The sequence below is a fragment of the Balaenoptera ricei genome, chromosome 9 (assembly GCF_028023285.1).
Source record: "Balaenoptera ricei isolate mBalRic1 chromosome 9, mBalRic1.hap2, whole genome shotgun sequence".
NCBI lineage: Eukaryota > Metazoa > Chordata > Mammalia > Artiodactyla > Balaenopteridae > Balaenoptera > Balaenoptera ricei.
The window spans coordinates 18,331,267-18,355,036 of record NC_082647.1 but is presented as its reverse complement, the minus strand read 5'-3'; the positions used below and the strand labels follow the sequence as shown (position 1 = coordinate 18,355,036).

At 36.3% G+C, this 23,770-nt stretch overlaps 2 protein-coding genes across 2 annotated transcripts in view; one reads left to right on the top strand and one right to left on the bottom strand.

Annotated features, from left to right (window-relative positions):
- The window catches only part of CYREN (cell cycle regulator of NHEJ), a 118,046-nt gene that overhangs the window by 23,159 nt on the left and 71,117 nt on the right, over window positions 1-23,770 (bottom strand). Inside the window, exons 4-5 of the mRNA XM_059933342.1 lie at window positions 22,762-22,802; window positions 20,670-20,760 (exon numbers count right to left, since the gene is read on the bottom strand). Coding sequence (XP_059789325.1) covers window positions 20,670-20,760; window positions 22,762-22,802 — 132 coding nt within the window. The remainder of the gene's footprint in view (window positions 1-20,669; window positions 20,761-22,761; window positions 22,803-23,770) is intronic.
- The window catches only part of AGBL3 (AGBL carboxypeptidase 3), a 122,409-nt gene that overhangs the window by 55,152 nt on the left and 43,487 nt on the right, over window positions 1-23,770 (top strand). Inside the window, 10 exon segments of the mRNA XM_059933343.1 lie at window positions 1,208-1,987; window positions 5,581-5,743; window positions 6,889-7,015; window positions 8,023-8,123; window positions 8,327-8,367; window positions 8,369-8,437; window positions 9,161-9,214; window position 9,386; window positions 21,051-21,129; window positions 21,786-21,859. Coding sequence (XP_059789326.1) covers window positions 1,208-1,987; window positions 5,581-5,743; window positions 6,889-7,015; window positions 8,023-8,123; window positions 8,327-8,367; window positions 8,369-8,437; window positions 9,161-9,214; window position 9,386; window positions 21,051-21,129; window positions 21,786-21,859 — 1,489 coding nt within the window.

The following is a 23,770-nucleotide window of genomic DNA, read 5'->3' as shown; positions in this document are numbered from 1 at the left end:
TTCCTGTATTAGATACATTAGTTTTAGTATCCTTTACTGAACTATAATTCCTTGAAGTATAGATGCTACTTAGAGATTATTGTAAGGGGGTAGGTATGGAAGGTTCTGGATTCAAACAATTTTGAGAACTATGAATTAAAGTTAAACAGGTTTCTGTAATGTACATTTTCAGTATGCCAATATGAATTGTCACACACACATACACACACACACACACACACACACACACACACTGCTTCTCAAACTTTTTAATGGAGTAGTTCTTCAGATAAGTGTTCTGTAAAACGTGCTTGGGAACATGCCTGCAATCCAAGGATATTCTTTTTTTTTAAATTTTTTATGAAAAATTTTAAACGTACACTTAAGTACAGAGCATAATACAGTTCTACATTAACTGGCATATACCCGTCACCTAGATTCAATGGCTCTCATGGTTTTACAACATTCATTTCATCAATTCCTAGTTCACTGTTTATAACTACACACATAAACACATATACACACACAATAAGTGCATAATGCTGATAGAATAGGAGGCACCTGGTAAAAAAAAGTCAACCAGGTAAAATTGTTAGATATATAAGTAATATACTAATGAAATTAATTTTGCCTTGATTTAAATATCTTCAATGACTAAGTATGGGGGATGCAAATAGTTATGAAATACAGTTCCTGTCCTCTCAAAGAGTTTACAGTTTTGTAATCCATATGCTCATAGTAATTTATATATGTTTCTAACCTTTCTTAGTGATAGGTATTTCAGATTCCTAGAGTTAGAATCTAATATAAAACAGAAATATATGTCTGATGTAAAAAAAAGAAACATGGGACTTTAATTCTTAAAAACTTAAGAACTCTTTAATCACTTCTTTTATAGGAAACATAACTGGGTTGACATATATAATTTTTGTCAAATGCCCATTTTTTTATGTGCTCTCTCGAATTACAAAGGAATAAAAAGGCTTTAGAATTAGCATAGAAGCAGTTTCGCATCCAACAAAAGAAAAAACTTCAAAACTGATTTTTTGCAATTACTTGCTTGTTGGACATTGCCTAAATAAATGTTGTTTCCCAAATAAAAAGCTTTCTGTGAATAGGTAATTTATTATTTGTATATTTATTATTACTTTTATTATTTAATTTAAAATTGAATGTCATTTTTACATTTTTATGTGCTTTTTTTCCCCTTCCTTTTTTTGTGTCTTAGGGTAGAATATGAATACCAGCTGACTGTGCGCCCTGACCTGTTCACAAATAAACACACCCAGTGGTCCTATTTCCAAGTCACTAGTACCCAAGCAGGAATAGTCTACAGATTCACTATTGTCAATTTCACCAAGCCTGCTAGTCTTTATAATCAGGGTATGCACCCACTGTTTTATTCTGAAAACGAGGCCAATGCTCATAATATTGGCTGGCAGAGAATAGGAGACCAAATGAAGTATTATAGAAACAACCAGGGGCAAGATGGGCGCCATTATTTCTTTCTTACATGGACATTTCAATTTCCACACAATAAAGATACCTGCTACTTTGCTCACTGCTATCCATACACTTACACAAACCTGCAAGAATACCTTTCTAGCATCAATAATGACCCAGTACAGTCAAAGCTTTGTAAAATACGTGTCTTGTGCCACACAATTACTAGGAACATGGTGTATGTTTTAACGATTACTACCCCCTTGAAGAACAGTGAGTCAAGAAAGCGAAAGGCCATGATTTTGACTGCAGGGGTACATCCAGGAGAAACCAACAGCTCTTGGATCATGAAGGGCTTCCTTGATTATATTTTAGGAGACTCAAGTGATGCACAGTTGCTCCGGGACACTTTCATCTTCAAGGTGGTACCCATGCTGAATCCAGATGGTGTGATTGTGGGAAATTATCGGTGTTCCTTAGCTGGATGGGATTTAAACTGTAACTATACATCTCTCCTGAAAGAATCATTTCCTTCTGTTTGGTATAGCCAGAACATGATCTGTAGGTAAAATAAGCATCAAATTGCCCTCTGCTTATTTAGTAAACTTGGTAGTAAGAATTTCGCTCCCACAATCCCACTCATTTTACTCTAGGTTTTCTTAAGATAGTTTAGCTACTTAGTTTTTTCCCTCATTCTTCCCAAGTCTGCTTCTGTACCTTTCTGGCATTATGCCACTACATTCACTAGCTTTCTTTTAAATAATGAAATAGACTCTAGAACATTTTAATGGCTTAGTGAAAATGTATAGTTAAATTTGCCTATCCTAAAATTTGGTTTCTTCCTAAAGTTAATGGTAGCACTGATGTTTATTTTGGGACCCTTGAATCCCTTATATGTGAAAATTAATTACATCTACAGAGCCTTCTGGCACTATGTTGACCATACATTGCTCTATGATGAGTCTTTTGATGACAGGTTACATATTTATTTAAACTTTCATGAATAGTCTTATTTGCCCCTGGAAAAAATGAACAGCTTTAAATTTTCTAAAGAATCAGAACAGTAAAATGCACATTGTATTTAAAGCTTTGTTGAATGACTGGGTGAATTCTTTAATAGGTTCAAGTAATAACAATCAGGAATAGGCACTGCTAGAGTAGAAAGATTTATTGGAGTCAAAGAACACCCAAATCCTCTTAACCTTTTTTGGTTAAGAATGTGGAGACTAGAGTGAAAACATATCAGATTGGAATCCCTGCTATATCATTTGCTAAGTGTGTGATCCTGAGCAATTTAAAAACAAACCCAAACCTCAGTTTTCTCATCTATAAAGTGGGAATAATAATGCTTACCTCACAGACAGGAGGATTAAATGAGAATATTACTACTAAAGTGCCCAGAACAAAGTGCCCAATATTACTGGAACATTGGACGCTCTAAATGTATTCAGTGTTTCCGCAAATGTAGAAAGAAAAAAAGTTAATGAATTAGATACAGATGTAATAACTCTTCGTAAACTATTTAGGATTGTTCAAATGTTACAATAATAAGTACTATTATAGAGAGTGTTTATATCCTCATCCAGCTCTGTCATCAGGGCCCCTAGTACAAGCATAAGAGCCCTGTTTCGAGGAGGACCTCAAAGATACCTCCAGTCCCTCAGAGGAGCTGACAGGCTTCAGGAGCACCCAGCATGGCTCTAGTTATCTTAGTTCAGCCTCAGCTTTCATGTTAATCCTTTTATCTTTATAGACACATGGGGAGTGAAGTGCAGATCCCCACAAAAAGGAGTAAAAACTCATGTTTTATACCCCTCACAAATGTGGACTTCAGGATTCTCTGAAGTTATTTGGGAAATATTTAAGTCATAAAGAGTAACCCATAACTTACTTATTTTCCTGGGGATGGCACACAATGAAAAGAGAGCTGAGTAAATGCAATGTGGTATCCTAGATTGGATTCTGGGACAGAAAAAGGACATTATTGGGAAAACTAGTGAAATCCAAATAAGGTTGGGAGTTTAATAGTAATGTGCCAACGTTGGTTCCTTAGTTTTTGACAATGTGCCGTGGTTATGTAATATGTTAACATTAGGGGAAACTGGATGAGGGGTAGATATATGGAAACTCTCTCTACTATTTTGCCAGTTTTGCGTAAATCTAAAGTTATTCCAAAATTTAAAGTTTATTTATTTTTTAATAGAAAGGGAGCTGATGGGATGCCCATTAGAGTATTTATAATGTCTACTTAATGCTCTTTGACATTAAGGGTGCCTGGCCCAACACAAGATGGATTACAGGCCAAGGCCCTTTGGCTTGTCTCTATGGAAGATATTTTATATGTCTTTGTTCTTCTTAAATTGCCTCATAAGAAGGTTAAGGCAGGAATCTATTCAATAAGTTTCAGAAAGACTTCCAAGAAAGAGACCTACTTTAATGCAATTAATTAATCATAGGCAGATAAATGGAATAAAATTCAGTCACATACGTGTGGAAAGGTGAGAGGCTGTAAGTATGTCTAAGATTAAATATATTTAAAGTATTTGAGAATAATAGAGAGTAGATTTTAATATAGGATACTTAGTGTAAGATACTTAGAATATCTTAACTGTGGCTAAGAAAAAAATCCCAACTGTTTCTAAAGTGATTTAAATTAGTGTAAGATGAGAGACCCTATTATGCTGTTTGACTTCAAAAGTAGTAACATTTCTTTGGGATTTAATTACTTAGAGGTTTCTTTTGACTCACTTATAAGAAACCAAATGTTCATTAAAACTGGGGAAATGGTTTAAAAATGTACAGTGTATCTCATTTAAGGAGCTAACTTGATAGTCTTACTTTATAATCTAGTCCTTTTCCTAAAAACTTGTAATGATCATTTGGTGACTTTATGTCAATTTTATGTTATCAGTTAGAATTTATTGGTCATCAAATGAAAAAGGGTAATAAATTAATACATGTAACAGACTTCAGCTTGGGATTTCACTATAGTTTAAAGAAGTATTGTTTTGGATAGAAGCTACACTTTGAATATTTTGATTTTAGGATTTAATATTTTGTTATAAAAGTAATACATTTCATGTTACTATAAATTGTTAACATTTGGTATTTATTCTTCCAGATATAATAAACAGTATATGTAATTTCAGTTATTTAAGTAATATAATAATGCTATATGAAGTTTGGAAATATGATATGAAAATAAAGGCAAAAATGCCAGTAATCCTACCACCTTAACACCACCACTTTTTCACCTTTTGAAAGCCTCTCTACTGGTTATTTTCATCAGCCAGTTTGGGGGACTTACTTTTTATTACTTTAATATTCATTGAATGCCTAAATTATGCAGGCTAAGAATTGTGCTCTTGAGAAATAATTTCTTTAAATTATTTATTAGAAATTTACCAGAAAAACAATCAATTCAAACTTTGGTACTGTTTTTCTCAAAATGATATTTACTCACCACATTACTCAAAGGTTAAATATTAATTGGCTTCAGCACTAAGTCATCAGGCACTCAATTTTTAACACATATTTTGGTACTTGTGTGCATAGCACTGTTTTAGATGTTTTGAAGCATTCCCTATCCATAACAAGATTAAATATCAAAAATATAAAAACTTACCTAGGCAAGTGCCAAGTAAATGGTACCAACATTAAGTGCTACAGGAGTTCAAAAAAAGAAAAGTCTGTGGGCTTGACTAGTCAGAGAGGAAGTGAGACATGAGGTTGGTGTTGAGGGATAAGGGGTAGTATTTGCATTTACAAAGATGAAGAAAGAAGATACTTCAGTCAGAAAGAATCTATGTGAGAGCTAAAAGGCAAAGATAAGAGTGAGCTGTTTTCTGTGTACAACAAAAAAAAAAACAATCAAATGAGCAGAGATCTCCTCCTGGAGAAAGTCTTGGGAGTAAGGTAAATTTTGTCCTTATACTAGAAGGCTAAAACATTCATATTTTATATACAATTAATAGGAACTTACTGTAGGTGTTTAAAAAATTATATGTTAATAATCATAAGAGGTAAGAAAAGAAATTGAAAACTAGGATATAAGAAATTCTATTTATTTGGATATTAGACTTGTTAATCCATAATTACAGCCATAGAAGAAAAATGCAGAGGTAAAATGTAGAAACTTGTTCTTTTTCTTCTTGGTAGATTGATGGAGAAACGAGAGGTTATTTTGTATTGTGACCTTCATGGCCATAGTAAGAAAGAGAACATCTTCATGTATGGCTGTGATGATAGTGATAGATGTAAAGCACTATACTAACAGCAACGAATCTTTCCACTTAGGCTGAGCAAAAATTGTCCAGATACAGTAAGTACCTTTAATATTTTGACTTTTCCTTTACTACATGTTGCCCATGCAAGACAGCAAAATGGATAATCTTAGTCAGTAAACTGCTTTTTTATTTAGTTATTCTGATTGGTTTATACAGTTGACCATAAGAAAGCAACTGTGTGAAATGTTTAATGACCAGTAATTTGAGATATGAAAAAAAATGCCCAATATCCTACCACCATACTTAATGATAAAAGACTGATTGTTTTCCTCCTGAGATCAGGAACAAGGCAAGGATATCCACTTTTACCCCTTTAATTCAGCCTTATACTGGAGGTTCTAACAAGTGCAATAAGGGAAGAAAAAGAAAGAAAAGGCAGACAGATTGGAAAGGCAGGCGTGATTGTGTTCAAAGAAAACCCATGCAATCCACAAAAACTCCTAGAACTAATAAGGGAATTTAGCAGTGTCATAGGATACAAGGTCGACCCACAAAAACCAACTGCAGTTCTATATACTCACAGTGAACAACTGGAAACCAAAATTTAAAAGAATATCATTCACCATCGCTCCAAAATAAGTGAAATACTTGTGACTGCAAAGGGATGGCACAAGGGAGTTTTTAAGAGGTGATGGAATTGTCCTATATCCTGATTTGTGGTAGTGTTTACACAAACCTATACATGTGTTAAAATTCACAGAATGGAACACAAAGTAAATTTTTTAAATTGTAATTAAATTACAAAAACTCATTGTAGATACTGATGTTATAACAGTCCTTCAGGGCGACTTTCAGATTATCTTTCATGTGATGATAAAGCATCTTTATTCGATTCTGAAAATCTACAACACTGATCTTCATTCCTAAACATGTTTAAGCTCCTTCCTATAGCCTTTTAAAGTCAACACTATCAAGAATTCATCAGCTGGTTTTGAATGCATATGTTATATATAGATAAAAAATAAAATTTATTTCAGAATTTAAGTCTGTAATTCTCAGAAATCTAAATATGTCATCCTTAAAATGAGTTATTTTCATTGGTCAGGATATAAAAGCTCCCGAAGCTTTAGAGAGAATTATTGCTTTTGCAAAACTACTTTTTCATTTCCAACCTTACTTTTTATGAAAGACATTGTGATTAGAAAAGCAATGGGTCTCATTTTTATTTGTGTCTTTTCAGTTTTCATTCTCAGCTTGCAAGTTTAATATTCAGAAGAGCAAAGAGGGAATAGGAAGAGTGGTAATGTGGAAAATGGGAATCAGGAACAGCTTTACCATGGAGGCCACTTTTTGTGGATCCACTCTGGGTAAGATCAAGTGTCCTCATTCATGACTGTCGGAGCTTTAAACCAAAGAGACGTTTTTAATGTAAGATTAATAGTGTAGGCAGCTGGATAGTGAGCACTTTCTTCCTACTTAGATACATACTGATATCTAATCAATTCTATAAATAGGATAAACAGACTCCCACTATATATCTCTATCATCATTTTCCTTTGTTTAGAAAAGGGAGTTTTAGCACATACATAGAATACCTAATTGGTTGTTTCATGAACTAATTGGTTCTTTCATGAACTAATCTTTAATTGCTTGTTTGGGGCTTTTGTTTTTGTTTTAGAAGGGGTTCCTACAGATGACTCTAATGATTTCAAGAAAAAGCAATGCTCATAAGTAAAATATCAGGATAGAAATATCTTTAGTAGATTTGCCATTTTTAAGGCAAACTTAGACTGGGCTTTGTTTTTGTTTTTTGTCAATTTGTATTTTAATTGGTTCCTTGAACTAAAAAGTGTGCCCTAGTTCCATTTAAGAAAGCTTTTAGTCACATTTAACATTATCCTTAGAATGCCCCATATTAAGGTAATTGTCACATTATTAGAAAATGTATCAACTCAAAGGAAAGTGCTGGAAACCCACACTTGTAACTTCTGGCTAGTTTTTAAAGCACCTTGAAATTGTTATAACACTATTAATGATGATGAAAACATTAAAATATTTACCCAGGTTTTTCTCTAAGTGATAACTAGCGTGCTTATAACTGGTAACCAAGTATTCCATAACTTTCTTACTGAATTTTCTTCTGCTTTGCAATAGACTAATCTGTATTAAGTCACCTTTGGTCCAGGTGGTGGAGGGGGAACAAGGGAAAGCAATAAGCTGTTAAATGACCTGTCCCAGTGTAGAAAATCCAAAGGACAGAATATGGAATCGTATCAGATGTTTTGTTTACACTTTGTTGTGCAACTTAGGCCTACCTGCTAAGAAAAAATGTTTAAGTCACCCTCAAAGGTGGCTAAACTTATTGATGTTTTAGGTAATAAAAGAGGCACTCATTTCAACACAAAAGACTTGGAGTCGATGGGATATCATTTTTGTGATTCTCTCTTGGACAACTGTGATCCAAACCGAACCAAGGTAAGTAAAGTCCATTTGATGATACATCAGACTCCAGTTTCTCAGATAACATAACCTGCCTATGGGCCTACAGCAGTTTGTTCCTTTTAATATCCTAACAGTGTTCAGTGTTTCTTGTACTTGATGTTCCAGGTATCTATAAATATTCAGTTTAATTAGGAAATAGTTATTTTATAATTAACTCATCTATCATTTTCCCCTAGTATTATCAGTGCCTGAAAGAATTAGAAGAAATGGAAAAACATAAACTTGGAAAAAGTCCTTGATGATTCAGATACTTCTCTGAAAGAAATTACATTGGATCTAGAGTCTAGGTAAGTCAAGATGGTGGTAGTAATGTAATTTGCTGTGCTGTTCTACTTACACTATTCTCTTTATAATAATATGAGGATATAATTTTCAGTCTGTACTGAAAATCCTGGCTATAGGTGGAGGAAAATTTTTCCCATGCACATTACTTTAGCCAGACCTCATCAAGACTTCATTTATTCATTTATTCAGATGATATTAATTGAGCACCCACTATGTACTGTATATGAAAGACATATTCAAATTGTTTTTAATGCTGTCATTACCCACAGAGAACTGACACACTTATAGAGATACCATATAAATAATCTAAGTTAGTGAATAATAAGTGCAAAATTTAATGCCAAGGGAATGTTACTGGAAGAAGGAAGGTGCTAATTTTAGTGCAGTTCCTATAGGAAAAGCAGAACAAATGTTTGATTCTTCCGCTTTATTTATAAATTTTCAGACTTTGAGTTAGTGCCCCTGTATTGTTTGCAGATAGAGAGTATCATTTTGAACTCATAGATTTGTTTATATTTGACGTGTTCCAGTCAATTTCAGTCATCATTCTTCTAATACTCTTATAATGCTTAGAACTACCAAACATCTATACTACCTTTGTAAACATTCTTCTTATAATTAGAACTATTTCTACCATTCCAATAAGATAATAAAGTAAAACAGTTGAAATCTTAAAATACCACCAAAACATTCTGTAAATTGAAGTAATTTATTATTTTTTGTAGTAGCCATGGCTCTGACAGTTCAGAATCCAATGACTCTCAGACTGATCTTCTCAAGTACGAATGAAATTTCTGCCTATGATATGGATATGCCAAATAGGTACCCTTCTTATTATGACTAACAATCAGGCAAAAAAAAAGTTTGCAGTTGTATAATTATTGTATATCATAATTGTTATTTTCTTACTATGTACCATATTCTTAAATCATAGAATTTTCTAACCTTAGGGTTTTTTGTTTTTGTTTTTTAATTATTAGCACCTTTAATTATTATTTATTTATTTTTTTGGCTGTGTTGGGTCTTCGTTTCTGTGTGAGGGCTTCCTCTAGCTGCGGCTAGCGGGGGCCACTCTTCATCGCGGTGCGCGGGCCTCTCACTATCGCGGCCTCTCTTGTTGCGGAGCACAGGCTCCAGACGCACAGGCTCAGCAGTTGTGGCTCACGGGCCCAGTTGCTCTGCGGTATGCGGGATCCTCCCAGACCAGGGCTCGAACCCGTGTCCCCTGCATTAGCAGGCAGACTCTCAACGACTGCACTACCAGGGACGCCCTAACCTTAGGGTTTTTTAATACTCTTGCTTATTGATGAGAACAGTTAAGATCCAGAGAGATTAAATTACGTTTCAAAAGCCACACCTCTTGTTAATGAGAGTTGGTAGCCTAACATACATCACCTGACTTCTAGTCCTATATTCATTCATTCATTCATTTATTTACTTAACAACTACGTACTGAGCTCCAACTATGTGCTTGGGAATAGAGCAGTGAACAAAACAAGACAAAAATCCCTCCCTCTGTAACTTATATTCTAGTTGGTAAGTAAAATATATGATGTGTTAGATGATCAGAAGTGCCCGAGGAGGAGATAAGAGCAGGAGGATTAGGGACTTTAGGTGGTATTAGTACTGAATGTTTGTGCCCCCGCCCCAACCCTGACCTCCAATGTGATGGTGTTAGGAGGTGACTAAGACAAGCTAAGACAGTACTCTATTGGTACATGTTAGAAAATGCTGATATTGCCATGAAAGGACGTCTGCAGGTGATTGTGGAGAGAGCTCAGAAAGAAAGGAAGAGAGCAGGAGAGTAAGTTTCCATCTTTTTAGACAATACATAAGTAATCATGTACAGATAAGGTCTCAGAAACGAAGAACACGTTACTGGACAATGGACAAAATGCAGCCCTTGCTATAAAATGGTAAAGAACTTGGCTGAATTGTGTTTGTGTTCTAGTGTTTTGTGCAAGGTAGAACTTGTGAGTGACAAAATTGTATATTTAGCTGAGTAGATATCTAAGCAAAGTGTTGAAGGAGTGGCTTGGTTCCTCCTGACTGCATACAGTTAAATGCAAGAAGACATAAATGAACTGAAGAAGGAATTGTTAAGCAAAAAGGACCCAGAACATTGAAGTCTGGAAAATTCTCAGCCCATCCATAATCCAAAGAATGAGAATGTGTGTTCAGAATAGAACAGTAAGTGTGTGGAGGACCAACCATTTGATAAGGAGATGAATGTGGGTATGAACCATGGAACTAATCAGCCACCCCAGCAGGAAAACTACCAGTTTGAACTGAAGGGGAGAGCCACAATTTTTAAATGTTACACTCCATTTATAGTTATTATAAAATATTGGCTGATTCCCCATGTTGTACAATTATCCTTGTAGCTTATTTTATACATAATAGTTTGTACCCCTTAATTCCCCACCCCTGTATTGCCCCTCCCCCCCTTCCCTCTTCCCACTGGTAACCACTAGTTTGTTCTCTATATCTGTGAGTCTGCTTCTTTTTTGTTATATTCACTAGTTGGTTGTATTTTTTAGATTTCACATATAAGTGATATCATTCAGTATTTGTTTTTCTCTTTCTGACTTATTTCACTTATCATAATACCCTTCAAGTCCATCCATGTTGCTGCAAATGGCAAAATTTCATTCTTTTTTTTTTGGCTGAGTAGTATTCCATTGTGTGTGTGTGTGTGTGTATATATATGTGTGTGTGTATATATATATATATATATATATATATATATGTATATGTATATATATATATATATATATATATACACACACACACACACACACACACACACACACACACATACATACACGTCATCTTTATCCATTCATCTGTTAATGGACGCTTCCTTAGGTTGCTTCCATATCTTGGCAATTGTAAATAATGCTGCTGTGAACATTGGGATGGATGTATCTTTTCAAATGAGGGGTCTTGTTTTTTTCAGATATACACCCAGGAGTGGAATTGCTGGGTCATATGGTAGTTCTATTTTTGAGAAACCTCCATACTGTTTTCCATAGTGGATCCACTAATTTACATTCTCACCAATAGTGTATGAGGGTTCCCTTTTCTCCACATTCTCGCCATCATTTGTTATTCGTGTTCTTTTTGATGATAGCCATTCTGACAGGTGTGAGGTGATATCTCATTGTGGTTTTGATTTGCATTTTCCTAATGATTAGCAGTGTTGAGCATCTTTTCATGTACCTGTTGGCCATCTGCATTTTTTCTTTGGAAAAATGTCTATTCAGTTCTTCTGCCCATTTTTTAATTGGGTTGTTTGGATTTCTGTTTGCTTGTTTGTTCTTTTTCTTTCTTTCTTTCTTTTTTGGTTGTGTGGCATGTGAGATCTTAGTTCCCTGACCAGGGATTGAACCCATGCCCCCTGTGGTAGAAGTGTGGAGTCTTAACCACTGGGCCACCAGGGAAGTCCCGGGTTGTTTGTTTTTTTGATGTTGAGTCATATGAGCGGTTTATATATGTTGGATGTTAACCCTTTATCAATCATATCATTTGCAAATATTTTCTCCCATTTTCTCCCATTTCAGTAGGCTTTTTGTTTTGTTTATGGTTTCCTTTGCTGTGCCAAAGATTTTAAGTTTAAATAGGTCCCATTTGTTTATTTTTGCTTTTATTTCCTTTGCTTTAAGAGATAGATCCAAAAAATACTGCTACAATTCATGTCAGAGTGTTCTGCCGATGTTTTCCTCTAGGAGTTTTATGGTTTCCAGTCTTACATTTAGGTCTCTAATCCATTTTGACTTTATCTTTGTATATGGTATTAGTGAATGTTCTAATTTCATTCTTTTACATGTAGCTGTCCAGTTTTCCCACCCCCACTTGGTGAAGAGATTCTTTTCTCCATTGTATATTCTTGCCTCCTTTGTCGTAGATTAATTGAGCATTAAGTGTGTGGGTTTATTTCTGGGCTCTCTATTCTGTTCCATTGATGTATGTGTTTATTTTTGTGCTAGTACCATACTGTTTTGATTACTGTGGCTTTGTAGTATAGTCTGAAGTCAGAGAGTGTTATTCCTCCAGCTCTGTTTTTCTTTCTCAAGATTGTTTTGGCTATTGGGTTTTTCATGTTTCCATACAAATTTTTAAAATATTTGTTCTAGTTCTGTGAAAAATGCCATTGGTATTTTGACAGGGATTGCATTGAATCTGTAGATTGCCTTGGGTAGTGTGGTCATTTTAACAATATTAATTCTTCTTCTAATCTAAGAACACAGTATATCTTTCCATCTGTTTGTGTCATGAAGACAAATTTTAAAAAGCCCTGAAGGTGACTAAGAGATCATCAGGGCCATTAACACCTAGGTTTTAACAGGGCAGACGGCTTCCAATAGAGGCCATGGAGGTGAGCCGCCTGGAGCTGTGCACTGTGGTGTGGGCAGAGTCCAGACAGAGAGCCAGGCATGAGTAGCGCCCTGCCAAGCTGTTGGCGTGCTACTGCCACCCCAGTGGGTCCAGAAGGCAGAGCATTGGGGCAAGAGGATTATTCATGACCATTAAGATCTAATTGAATCTGCTTTACTAGGTTTTGAGCTTGCTTGGGACACATCTCCCCATCCTTCTTTCCTTTTTCTCCCTTTTGCAATGGGAATGTCTTATCCTATGCCTGTCCCACAGTTGTATTTTGGAAGCATGTAACTTGATTGGTTTCATGTGTTCACAACTGGACAGGAAATTTACCTCAGGATGAATCATATTTTGAGTCTCATCCATATCTGATTTAGATGTTATTGAGATAAGACTTTGGAGTTTAGAGTTGATGCTGGAATTAGTTAAGACATTAGGGGTTGTTGGGATGGGATGAATGAATTTTGCATGTGAGAATGACATGAATCTGAGGGGATTAGGGGTGGAATGCTATGGTCTAGATATTTCTGTCCCCCAAAAGTCATATGTTGAAATTATAATGCCCCATATTATGGTACAAGAAGGTGGGGCCTTTGGGAGGTGATTATGTCATGAGGGCAGAGCCCTCTGAATGGGATTAGTGCCTTATAAAAGAGGCTCCAGAGAGACCCCTAGCCCCTTCTGCCTTGTGAGGATACAACAAGCAGTCCACAACCCAAAAGAAAGCTCTCATCTGACCATACTGGCACTCTCATCTCAACCTTCCAGCCTCCAGATCTATGAGAAATAAATGTCCCTTATTTATTAGCCACACAGTCAGAGGTATTTTGTTATAGCAGGTGAATGGACCAAGACAGATGTTGTATTCATTTTCTATTGCTGAGTAACTAATTACCCCAAGTCTTAGCAGCTTTAAACAACAAACATTTATTATCACATAGTTCCTGTGGGTCAGGAATCCAGGAGTGGCTTATCTGGGTTCCTTTATCTAAGGTCTCTGAAAAGACTGCAGTGAAGGTAGCCTAATCTCAGAAGCAGAATCCCATTACTTTTGCCATATACCATTCAGTAGAAGTAAGTCACTATGTTTAGCCCAGTGACCTAGGATTACAGAAGGGTATGAATACTAAAAGATGGGAATCATCAGAGGTCATCTTAGAGATTGTCTACCACAGACGTAAAAGCCATTACTTTGATTTGACCTTTGCCTCAAGGCTATGTTGAAGCCAACCTACAAATTCTAGAATTTGGGGCTCTCTGTTTTCCCTCTCAATTCAGTTTTTTTATCCACATTTTTTGAGCTGATTTTTTTCTTGTAGCACACCTTATCAAATAAAGCTAGCAACAACCAACTCATAGTCTAAACTTTCTGCCTCAAAATCTCTTTGCCCAATGACTCAGTTCTGTTAGGTACATTTTCTGTCTTTCACACTGTCACAGAAGATAGTTTTACTAGATGTATCACCTCTACATAATTTGTGTCACTATTGTTCTAGATTCCTATAGCCACCTGTTGTTATTCAGTCACAAAGCCAATGATTGCCACATAATTTAGGTTTTTATTAGGACAGCATTCTATTTCTAGGTATCAGTTTCAACACTATTCATGTTTTATTCATTAAAACAAAATTCTCAGAATCTCAGTAGCTTATAATAGCAAATACCTATTTTCCTGTTCATGGATCATCTATGGCTCTACTGGGCTAATAGGGGATCAGTTGAACTTATATCCAGACTGTGGGTTGTTTCAGATCTATTCTACATTTCTTCCTCCCCCCACCCCAAGACCAGCAGCCAGTTAGGGTACGTTCTGCTCATGGCAAATCACAAGAGTTCAGGAGGGCACGCCAAACCATGAAAGTATGTTTAAAGTCCCTGTTTCTCATTCCACTGGCTAAATCAAGTCATATATCCAAATCTAACATCAATGGAATAGGAAGGGTAAAAATTTGGGAACAATCCAGGGGGATCTATTCCCGGGGCAGGTACTAGAAGTGCAAAGGCCATGAGAAAGGAGCATGTCTGTCATCTTCTAGGAAGACCAAGGAGGCTAATTAGGGTAGAGAAGACTGAAAAAGGAGAACAGTGGTAAGAGATAAAGTGAGATAGGTGTTGGAAGTTGAGGGGGACAAATCATGTAAAACCTGGCTTAGGACTTCACTTTTTACTCTAAGTGAGTTTGGAGAGTTTTAGTCAGAGGAGTGACATGATGTGCTTTAAGTGTCAGCAAGGTCACTTTGGCTGTTGTTTTGAGAGTAGAATGATGAACCACAAGGGGAGACCATTTAAGGGGCTACTGCAGTTATCCAGGCAAGAAAAAGTGGTGGCTGGACCAAGGTGGTAGCTGTAGAGAGGATAAGAAGTGATCAGATTTTAGATATATCTGACAGAGTCTAGAGAATTTGCTGATGGCTTGGGTGTGAGTTTGAACAATAAAAAGGAGAGCTAGAGGTCTCCAGAATTCCAGGCCTGAGCAACTGAAGATGGAGCTTCCACTTACTGACATGGGGACTATTTTCTTCTCTTCCTACTAAATCATGTTCTGAAGGTATGTATCAGGACTCCATCCACTGCAAGGAACAAAACACTCTTCAAAAAAAATGGCTTAGCTAAAAGGGGAATTGGTTGGCTTAGTAAGGGAAAAAGTCTAGGGACAAGACTGGCTTTAGCCATGGCTTAAATAAGGGGCTCAAAGGATATCACTAGGATTCAAAGTTTTTTCCCCATTTTAATGTCATTTCTGCCTCTTCTGGGTTGGTTCCATTCTCAGACTCTCCTCTCTTGCTGGCGAAATGGAATTCCAGCCTCACATTCTCACAACTGTAAGTCTGGTAGATACCCTCTTTTCCAGTAGCCCCCTCAAAAATATAGAGTTTGATTCTTTTATTGTAGTAAAAATACACATAACATTTACCATCTTAGCCATTTTTTTTTTTTTACCATCTTAGCCATTTTTAAGTGTACACTTCAGTGATATTAAGTACATTCACATTGCTGTACAACCATCACCACCATCCCATAACTCTTGTCATCTTCAAAAACTGAAACTCTATACCCATTAATAACTCCCCATTCTCTGCTCCCCCAGCCCTTGGAAACCACTGTATACTTTTCTTTCTTCATGATTTTGACTACACTAAGTACCTTATATAAGTAGAATCATACAGTATTTGTCTTTTTGTGATTGGTTTATTTCATCTAGCATAATGTCCTCAAGGTTCATCCATGCTGTAGCATATTTCAGAATTTCTTTCCTTTATGAGGCTGAATAATATTCTATTGTATGGTTATACCACATTTTGCTAATCCATTCTTCCATCAGTGGACACCAGGGTTGCTTCCACATTTTAGCTATTGTGAATAATGCTGCTATGTACATGATTGTACAGATGTCTCTTCAAGACATTGCTTTTCATTCTCTTGGGTATATACCCCAAAATGAAATTGCTGGATCATATGGTAATTCTACTTTTAATTTTTTGAGGAACCTCCATACTGTTTTTCACAGCAGCTATACCATTTTACATTCCCACCAACAGTGCACACAGGCTCTGATTTTTCTACATGCTTGACAGCACTTGTTAGTTTTTTTTTTAAATAGTGGCCATTCTAACAGGTGTGAGATGATATCTCACTGTGGCTTTGATTTGCATTTCCCTAATGATTAGTGATATTGAGCATCTATTTATATGCCTATTGGCCATTCATTTATTTTCTTTGGAGAAATGTCTATTCAAGTCCTTTGCCCATTTCTGAATTGGTTTGTTTATTTTTTGTTGTTGTTGTTGAGTTTTAGGAGTTCTTTATATATTCTGGACATTAATCCCTTATCAGGTATGTGATTTGCAAATATTTCTCCCATTCTGTATTTTGCCTTTTTACTCTGTGAATAGTGTCTGTGATGCACAAAATTTTTTAAATGTTCATTAAGTTCAGTTTGTCTTTTTTTTTCTTTTTTAACCTGTGCCTTTAGTGTCATATCCAAGATATCACTGACAAATCCAATGTCATAAAGCTTTTGCTCTATGTTTTCTTCTAAGATTTTTATTGTTTTAAGTATTACATTTAGGCCCTTGATCAATTTTGAGTTAATTTTTGTATAAGGTGCTAGGTAAGGGTCCAACTTCATTCTTTTGCGAATCGATATCCAGTTTTCCCAGCACCATTTGGTGAAAGACTGTTCTTTCCCTGTTGAATAGTTTAGCACCCTTGTCAAAAATCACTTGACCATATATGCAAAGATTTATTCATGGGCTCTCTATTCTAGTCCATTAGTCTATATGTCTGTCTTCATACCAGTACCACATTGTCTTGATTACTGTAGAAATGTAGTAAGTTTTGAAATCAGGAAGTGTGAACCCTTTAATTTCCTTCTCCCTTTTCAAGATTATTTTGGCATTCAGAGTTCCTTGAGATTCCGTATAAATTTTAGAATGAATATTTCTATTTCTGCAAAAAATATCATTGGGATTTTGCTAGGGATTGCATTGAATCCATAGACTGCTTTGGGCAGTATTGGCATTTTAATAATATTAATAAGTCTTATAATCCATGAACAAGGGATGTGTTTATATTTATTTATGTCTTAATTTCTTTCAGCAATGTTTTGTAGTTTCCGTTATACAATTCTTTCACCTCCTTGGTTAAGTTAATTCCTAACTATTCTATTCTTTTTGATGCTCTTGTACATGGAATTGTTTTTGTAATTTCCTTTCTTATCTTTCATTATTTGTTTATAGAAATGCAACTGTTTTTGTGTGTTGAGTTTGTATCCTGATACTTTGCTGAATTAATGTATCAGTTCAAACAGGTTTTTTGTGGACTCTAGGGTTTTTAAATATATCATCTGCAAACAGAGATCATTTTACTTCTTCCTTTCCAATTTGGATGCCTTTTATTTCTTCTTCTTGCTTAATTGCTAGGGCTTGAACTTCCAATACTATGTTGAATGGAAGTGGTGAAAGCAGACATCCTAGTCTTGTTCCTGATCTTAGAGGAGGCGCTTTTTGGTCTTTCACCATTGAGTGTGATGTTTGCTGTAGGTTTTTTATAGATGGCTTTTATTATGGTGAGGTAGTTTCCTTCTATGCCTAGTTTGTTGAGTTTTTTTAAATCAATCATGAAAGGGTGTTGAGTTTTGTCAGATGCCTTTTCTGCATCAATTGAGATGGTCATGTATTTTTTTTCCTTCATTCTATTGATTTGGTGTATTACATTGATCAATTTTCATATGTTAAAACTATCCTTGCATTCCAGATATAAGTCCTATTTGGTCATGGTGTAAATCCTTTTAATATGCTGCTGAATTTGGTTTGCTATTATTTTGTTGAGGATTTTTGCATCAGTGTTCATAAGGGATATTGGTCTATAGTTTTCTTGTAGTGTCTTTGTCTGGCTTTGGTATCACAGTAATGCTGGCCTTACAGAGTTAGGAAATGTTTCTTCCTCTTCAGTTTTTTGGAAAAGTTTGAGAAAGATCAGCATTAGTTCTTTAAATATTTGGTGGAATTCACCAAAGAAACTGTCAGGTCCAGGGCTTTATTTTTGGTTGGGAGAATCCTGATTACTGATTCAATCTCCTCAACTAGTTATAGGTCTACTCATATTTTCTGTTTCTTCATGAGATAGTCTTGGTAAGTTCTGTGTTTCTAGTAATTTGTCCATTTCATCTAGGTTATCCAATTTGTTGGCATACACTTGTTTGCAATACTCTCTTATAATCCTTTCTATTTCTGTAGAATTGGTAGTAATATCTCTACTTTCATTTCTGATTTTAGTAATTTAACTTTTTTTCTTAGTCCATTTAGCTAAAGGTTTGTCAATTTTGTTGTTCTTTTCAAAGAATCAACTTTTGGTTTCATTGATTTTCTCTAGTTTTTCTATTTCATTTATCTCTGCTCTAATCCTTATTACTTCCTTCCTCTTCTGTCTGTGGATTTAATTTTTTCTTCTTTTTCTAGTTCCTTAAGTTTAAAGTTAGGTTACTTACTTGAGATCTTTCATTTTTGAATGTGTTTATAAAGTTCCCCCTTAGCACTACTTTCACTGTGTCCCATAAATTTTGCTCTGTTGTGTTTTCATTTTCATTCAACTAACTCTCTAAGTATTTTCTAGTTTCTCTTGTGACTTCTTTGATTCATTGATTGATTGTTTAAAAGTGTGTGTATAATTTCCACAATTTTTTGAACATTTTAGTTTTCCTTTTGTTATTTCTAACTTCATCCCATTGTGGTAAGAAAAGATACTTTGTATGATATCTATCTATCTTTTAAAATCTATTAAAACTTAATTGGTGGCCTAACATATGTTCTGTCCTGGAAAATGTCCTATATATGCACTTGAGAAGCATGTGTATTCTATTGTTGTTGGGTACAGTGTTCTGTATATGTCTGTTAAGTTTTGATGGCTCATTGTGTTAAGTCCTTTTTCCTTATATATCTTCTGTCTGACTGGTCTCCCTATCATAAGTGGGGTATTGAAGTCTCGTACTATATCGTAGAACTGTCTATTTCTCCCTTCAATTCTGTCAGTTTTTGCTTCATACATTTTGATTGTCTGTCATTAGGTATGTAAATGTTTATAATTGTTATGTCTTCTTGCTGTATTGAATCTTTTATTAACATATCCTTTTTAAAGTAGTTTCTAGTAACATTTTTAAATTTAAAGTCTATTTTGTCTAATAGAGCCACTCCTGCCCTCTTTTGGTTACTATTTGCATAGAATATCTCTTTCCTTCCTTTCACTTTCAACCAGTTTGTGTCTCTGGATCTCAGTGAGTCTTTTATAGACTGAATATAGTTGGATCATATGTTTTTATCCATTCTGACAGTCTCTGTCTTATGATTGGAGAGTTTAATCCATTTACAATGAAAATAATTACTGATAAAAAGAGACTTCTGTCACTGTGCTGTTTTCTATATGCCTTATAGTATTTTTGTCCATCATTTCCTGCATTCCTGTCTTCTTTTGTGTTTAGTTGATTTTTTTGTGGTGAAATGTTTAAATTCCTTTCTTATTTCCTTTTGTGTATATTCTATAGGTCTTTTCTTTGTTGTCACCATGGGGATTACATTTAATATCCTGAAGTTATAACACTCTAATTTGAATTTACACCAGCTTAACTTCAAAACATACAAAAACTCTGTTCCTTTACAGCTGCACTCCCATGCTTTCAGTTGTATATGTCACCAAATTACGTAGTTATACGTTGTGTGCCCAAAAACATAAACTAATAATTCTTTAAGTGTATTAGTCTCTTAAATTATGTAATAAATAAGGTTTAGAGTTATAGACAAAAGTGACAGTAGTCTAATACTAATTTTATACTAATAAATGCTTTTTTTTAATTTTTTTTCTCTTAAATCATGTAGACAACAAAAAATTCAGTTTGAAACTAAACTATTGTTACAATAGTACTAGCTTTTATAATTTCCCGTGTATTTAACTTCATTGAGACCTTTATTTTTCTCTACAGCTTCAAGTTACTATCTAGAGTCCTTTCATTTCACCTTGCAGAAATTCCTTGGGCATTTCTTTCAAGGCATGTCAAATGGTCACAAACTCCCTCAGCTTTTGTTTATCTGGAAATGTCTTAATTTCTACCTAACTTTTGAAGGACAGTTCTGCTGTTTTTTGTTTTTTGGGTTTTTTCCCTATTTTGCATTGTCTTCTGGCTTCCAAAGTTTCTGATGAGAAATCTGATAATGACCTTATTGAGGATCCCTTGCATGTAATAATTTGCTTCTCTCTTAATGCTGTCAAAAGTCTCTCTTTGACTTTGAAAGTTTATGTGACTTACTGTGGGTTTTCAAATTTCATCTTACTTGGAGTTCACTGAGCTTCTTTGATATTTACCTTCCTGTCTTTCATCAAATTTGGGCAGTTTTCAGGCATTATTTCTTCACTCCTTGGCATTTGTGGGTTGCGGACTTCTCCAGCTCTAAGGCTGGGATACATGAGGCAAAAAGAAAACACATGAAACTACTCACCATCATGCTCCTCTTCTGCTCCTGAAGTCCCTCATCATCTGCCTTCTTCTTTTCACCTTTTAGAGCCTCTTGTGTTTATTTGGTATGTAATACCCAGGGGTTTCAGTTGTACTTAGTGGAAAGAAGAGGAAGAGTACTTCATCTTCCTAGAAGTGGAAGTCTTAAGATAGTTTTATGTCTGCATACATACATACTATCTTTGATATAGTGATTAAATAATGATTTTAAATATGATTCTCTTACCTAGATAAAAAACAAGAAAAAACATCTGAAAACAAAGAAGGGAAGAAACTCTACCATAGCAAGGCATCAGAGAAGAGCAAGAGGTAAATATTCATTGATATGGTTGTTAACAGTTGTTGAAAAATAAAACAAGAATGGCAAATTATTTCCTCTTATACCCAGGAAGACTTCATGATTTTTCCCCAGGTAAAATTAATGATTAAAATTTTGCTCATATTATTTACTGTTTATAAAAATACAAAAGAATCTTGACAGATGAGAGGTGGGTCTTATTAAGGTGCTATATTTAAATTTCACTTATACTTACCTTACTTGGAAAAGTATTTGAGGCATCTTACAAAGATGTATCCAGGATAGCAAGAAGAAATCAATTAAAACTAAGAAAAATTAATGGGAAAACAAGAGTATAAAATAGATGGTGCTGAGAGATTGCCTTCCATCATGATAGCATGAGGATCTCTGCAAACCCACTCACCAGCAAAAATCAGAGAAAATTATTTTTTTAAAAAAACAAAAATTTAAAGTTTCTGGAAATGGTCCTAAGGGCATACAGCAAATGAAAAAACATCTATTCAGGAAAACCTACTAAAATTGGGTACAAACAAAAAAACAACCAAAAAAACAACCAGTGAGAGCCTGGGGTATTTGAATCAAGACTCTCCCCTCCCTGCCCCCCAGCTCAATGATACTCTACTCCAGAAGAGTGCAGCCAAGGACACAGGGTCTGCTCTCCCCACAGATGCCAGCCAGAGGGCTGGGCTTGCGTATTTCTTATCCTGTCTCCAGCTGCCTGTTGTTGAAGCAAAGTTCCAGGTAAGTGCAGTCAGGAGGTGGCGGCTCCCTTCTTTCTACCCAGACCCCATTCTTGAAAAGAAGGCTCCACTTTGTGTGCTACATCACTGAAAATATTTTGGTCCTAATCACCCGTCTTGGATTGTAAAGTGTTTGTTTGTTGGTTCCACACTGGAAGAGGCAAATAGAGAAGACCTGAGGCTCCTGCCCTCCTTCTACCTACATCTTAGCTCCTCAAGTGGGGTACCACTGAGAGAAGAGTGCCACTGTCCCCACTCTTAGCTCCAGAGACACATCAGAAATTTTGCATAAGTGCATTAAGATGGCAGAGTAGGAGGATGTGGAGCTCACCTCCCCTCAAAAACACATCTATATGTGGAACAATTCTCACAGAAAACCAACTGGAAACTGGCAGAAGATCTCTTTTATACAACCAAAGCTGCAAGAAAGATCCCCATGTCATTGGGTAGGATGGGAAAAAAAAGGCATCAGGACACAAGACGCCCCTGGGAGGTATCTGAAGGAGGGAGGGTCCACACAGGCAAGCCCTCACCCTGGGAACCCCCTGACTGCTAGGAACTCCACCAGGACAGACAGAGGGACTGGAGGGGCCTGGATTCTGGTCTCAAGGCGTGTGCATGTGCTGGCTTGCTATCAGTCAGGGCAGAAAGAGACCAGCACTGAAGGCTGCCACTTCATCACAATTCCCATCCTGAAGCACATGCCGGGTGGGGCAGCAAATATGTGCAGTGGCTAGGCACTGAATCTCGGGTTTATGTGCCCTGGGAGTGAACTCAGTCTAGCTGCACAGAGACAGCCTAGAGAGTCTGGGGTGTGGCCCAGGCCAAACCTCAGAGCCCATCATCAGCACATGCATAGTGGGGCACAGGTACAGCGGCAGCAGACTTTGTTGGCATACTCACCAAGTGGCATCACAGAATCGCATGTCTCTGGCAGACAGCCCCTGGGGAGGAATACACAGTGGTTCCTTTCCCTGTGAGAGTGCTCTGGTTCTTCCCACCTCACACCCCAGTTTGGAGCTGGATTGTGGGTGGACAGGTCCTGGGAGAGCAGCCCCAGGCAGCCACACAATGACCTCAATTCCTGCAGCCACAACACCCCAGCTCCCAGCACCAGCCTAGCAGTAAGGCTGGGATAAACACAATGGAGGAACAGACAAGGCCTTGGGCTGCTTCTGGGAAGAACTGTGGATGCCTTCGATGGTGGCACATAGGTTTGCTGTGACTACATGGACCTCACTTGCTTCAGTGCTCACCTCCTTTGCAACAGAGCACATACTTACTTAAGGGCAACAGAGTCTTACTGAGCCCAACCCTCAGGGCTTCTAGTCTAACAACCAGGGAGCAGACCCCACCCCCAGCAGGGCTCTGACAGCCACAGAGCAAAGAGGAGGCCCCACCCAAAATCCAGTGCAGGCTCTGGACAACACAACACCAATCCCATCCCCTATCAAGGGGATAATGGCCAGCATACCCTGAGGAAAGATGTGGCTGGTATCCATACCAAAACTAGCCCTCACACCAAAAATATTGAACTCACACAGTCTATACAGGGACACTCTCACATAAAAGCACCCCTTCAAGACCACAGTAGATAACTATTTCTCCTAAATCCAGAGACAGAGAAAGTTAAGTAAAATGAAAAAGAAGGAGAGGAACTGCTCCCAATTAAAAAAATAAGAGATATCCCCTGAATAAACAAATCATGAAACAGACCTCAGTGGTCTACTACACCCTGAGTTCAAAAAGGAGGTAATAAAAATGCTAAAGGAATTTAAAAAGATTATCAATAGAAAGGCAGATCACTGTAACAAGGATCTAGAAACTATAAAAAGGAACCAATCAAAATTAGACAAGTCAATTGCCAAGATAAAAACCAATCTACAAGCAATGAATAGCAAACTAAGCACCA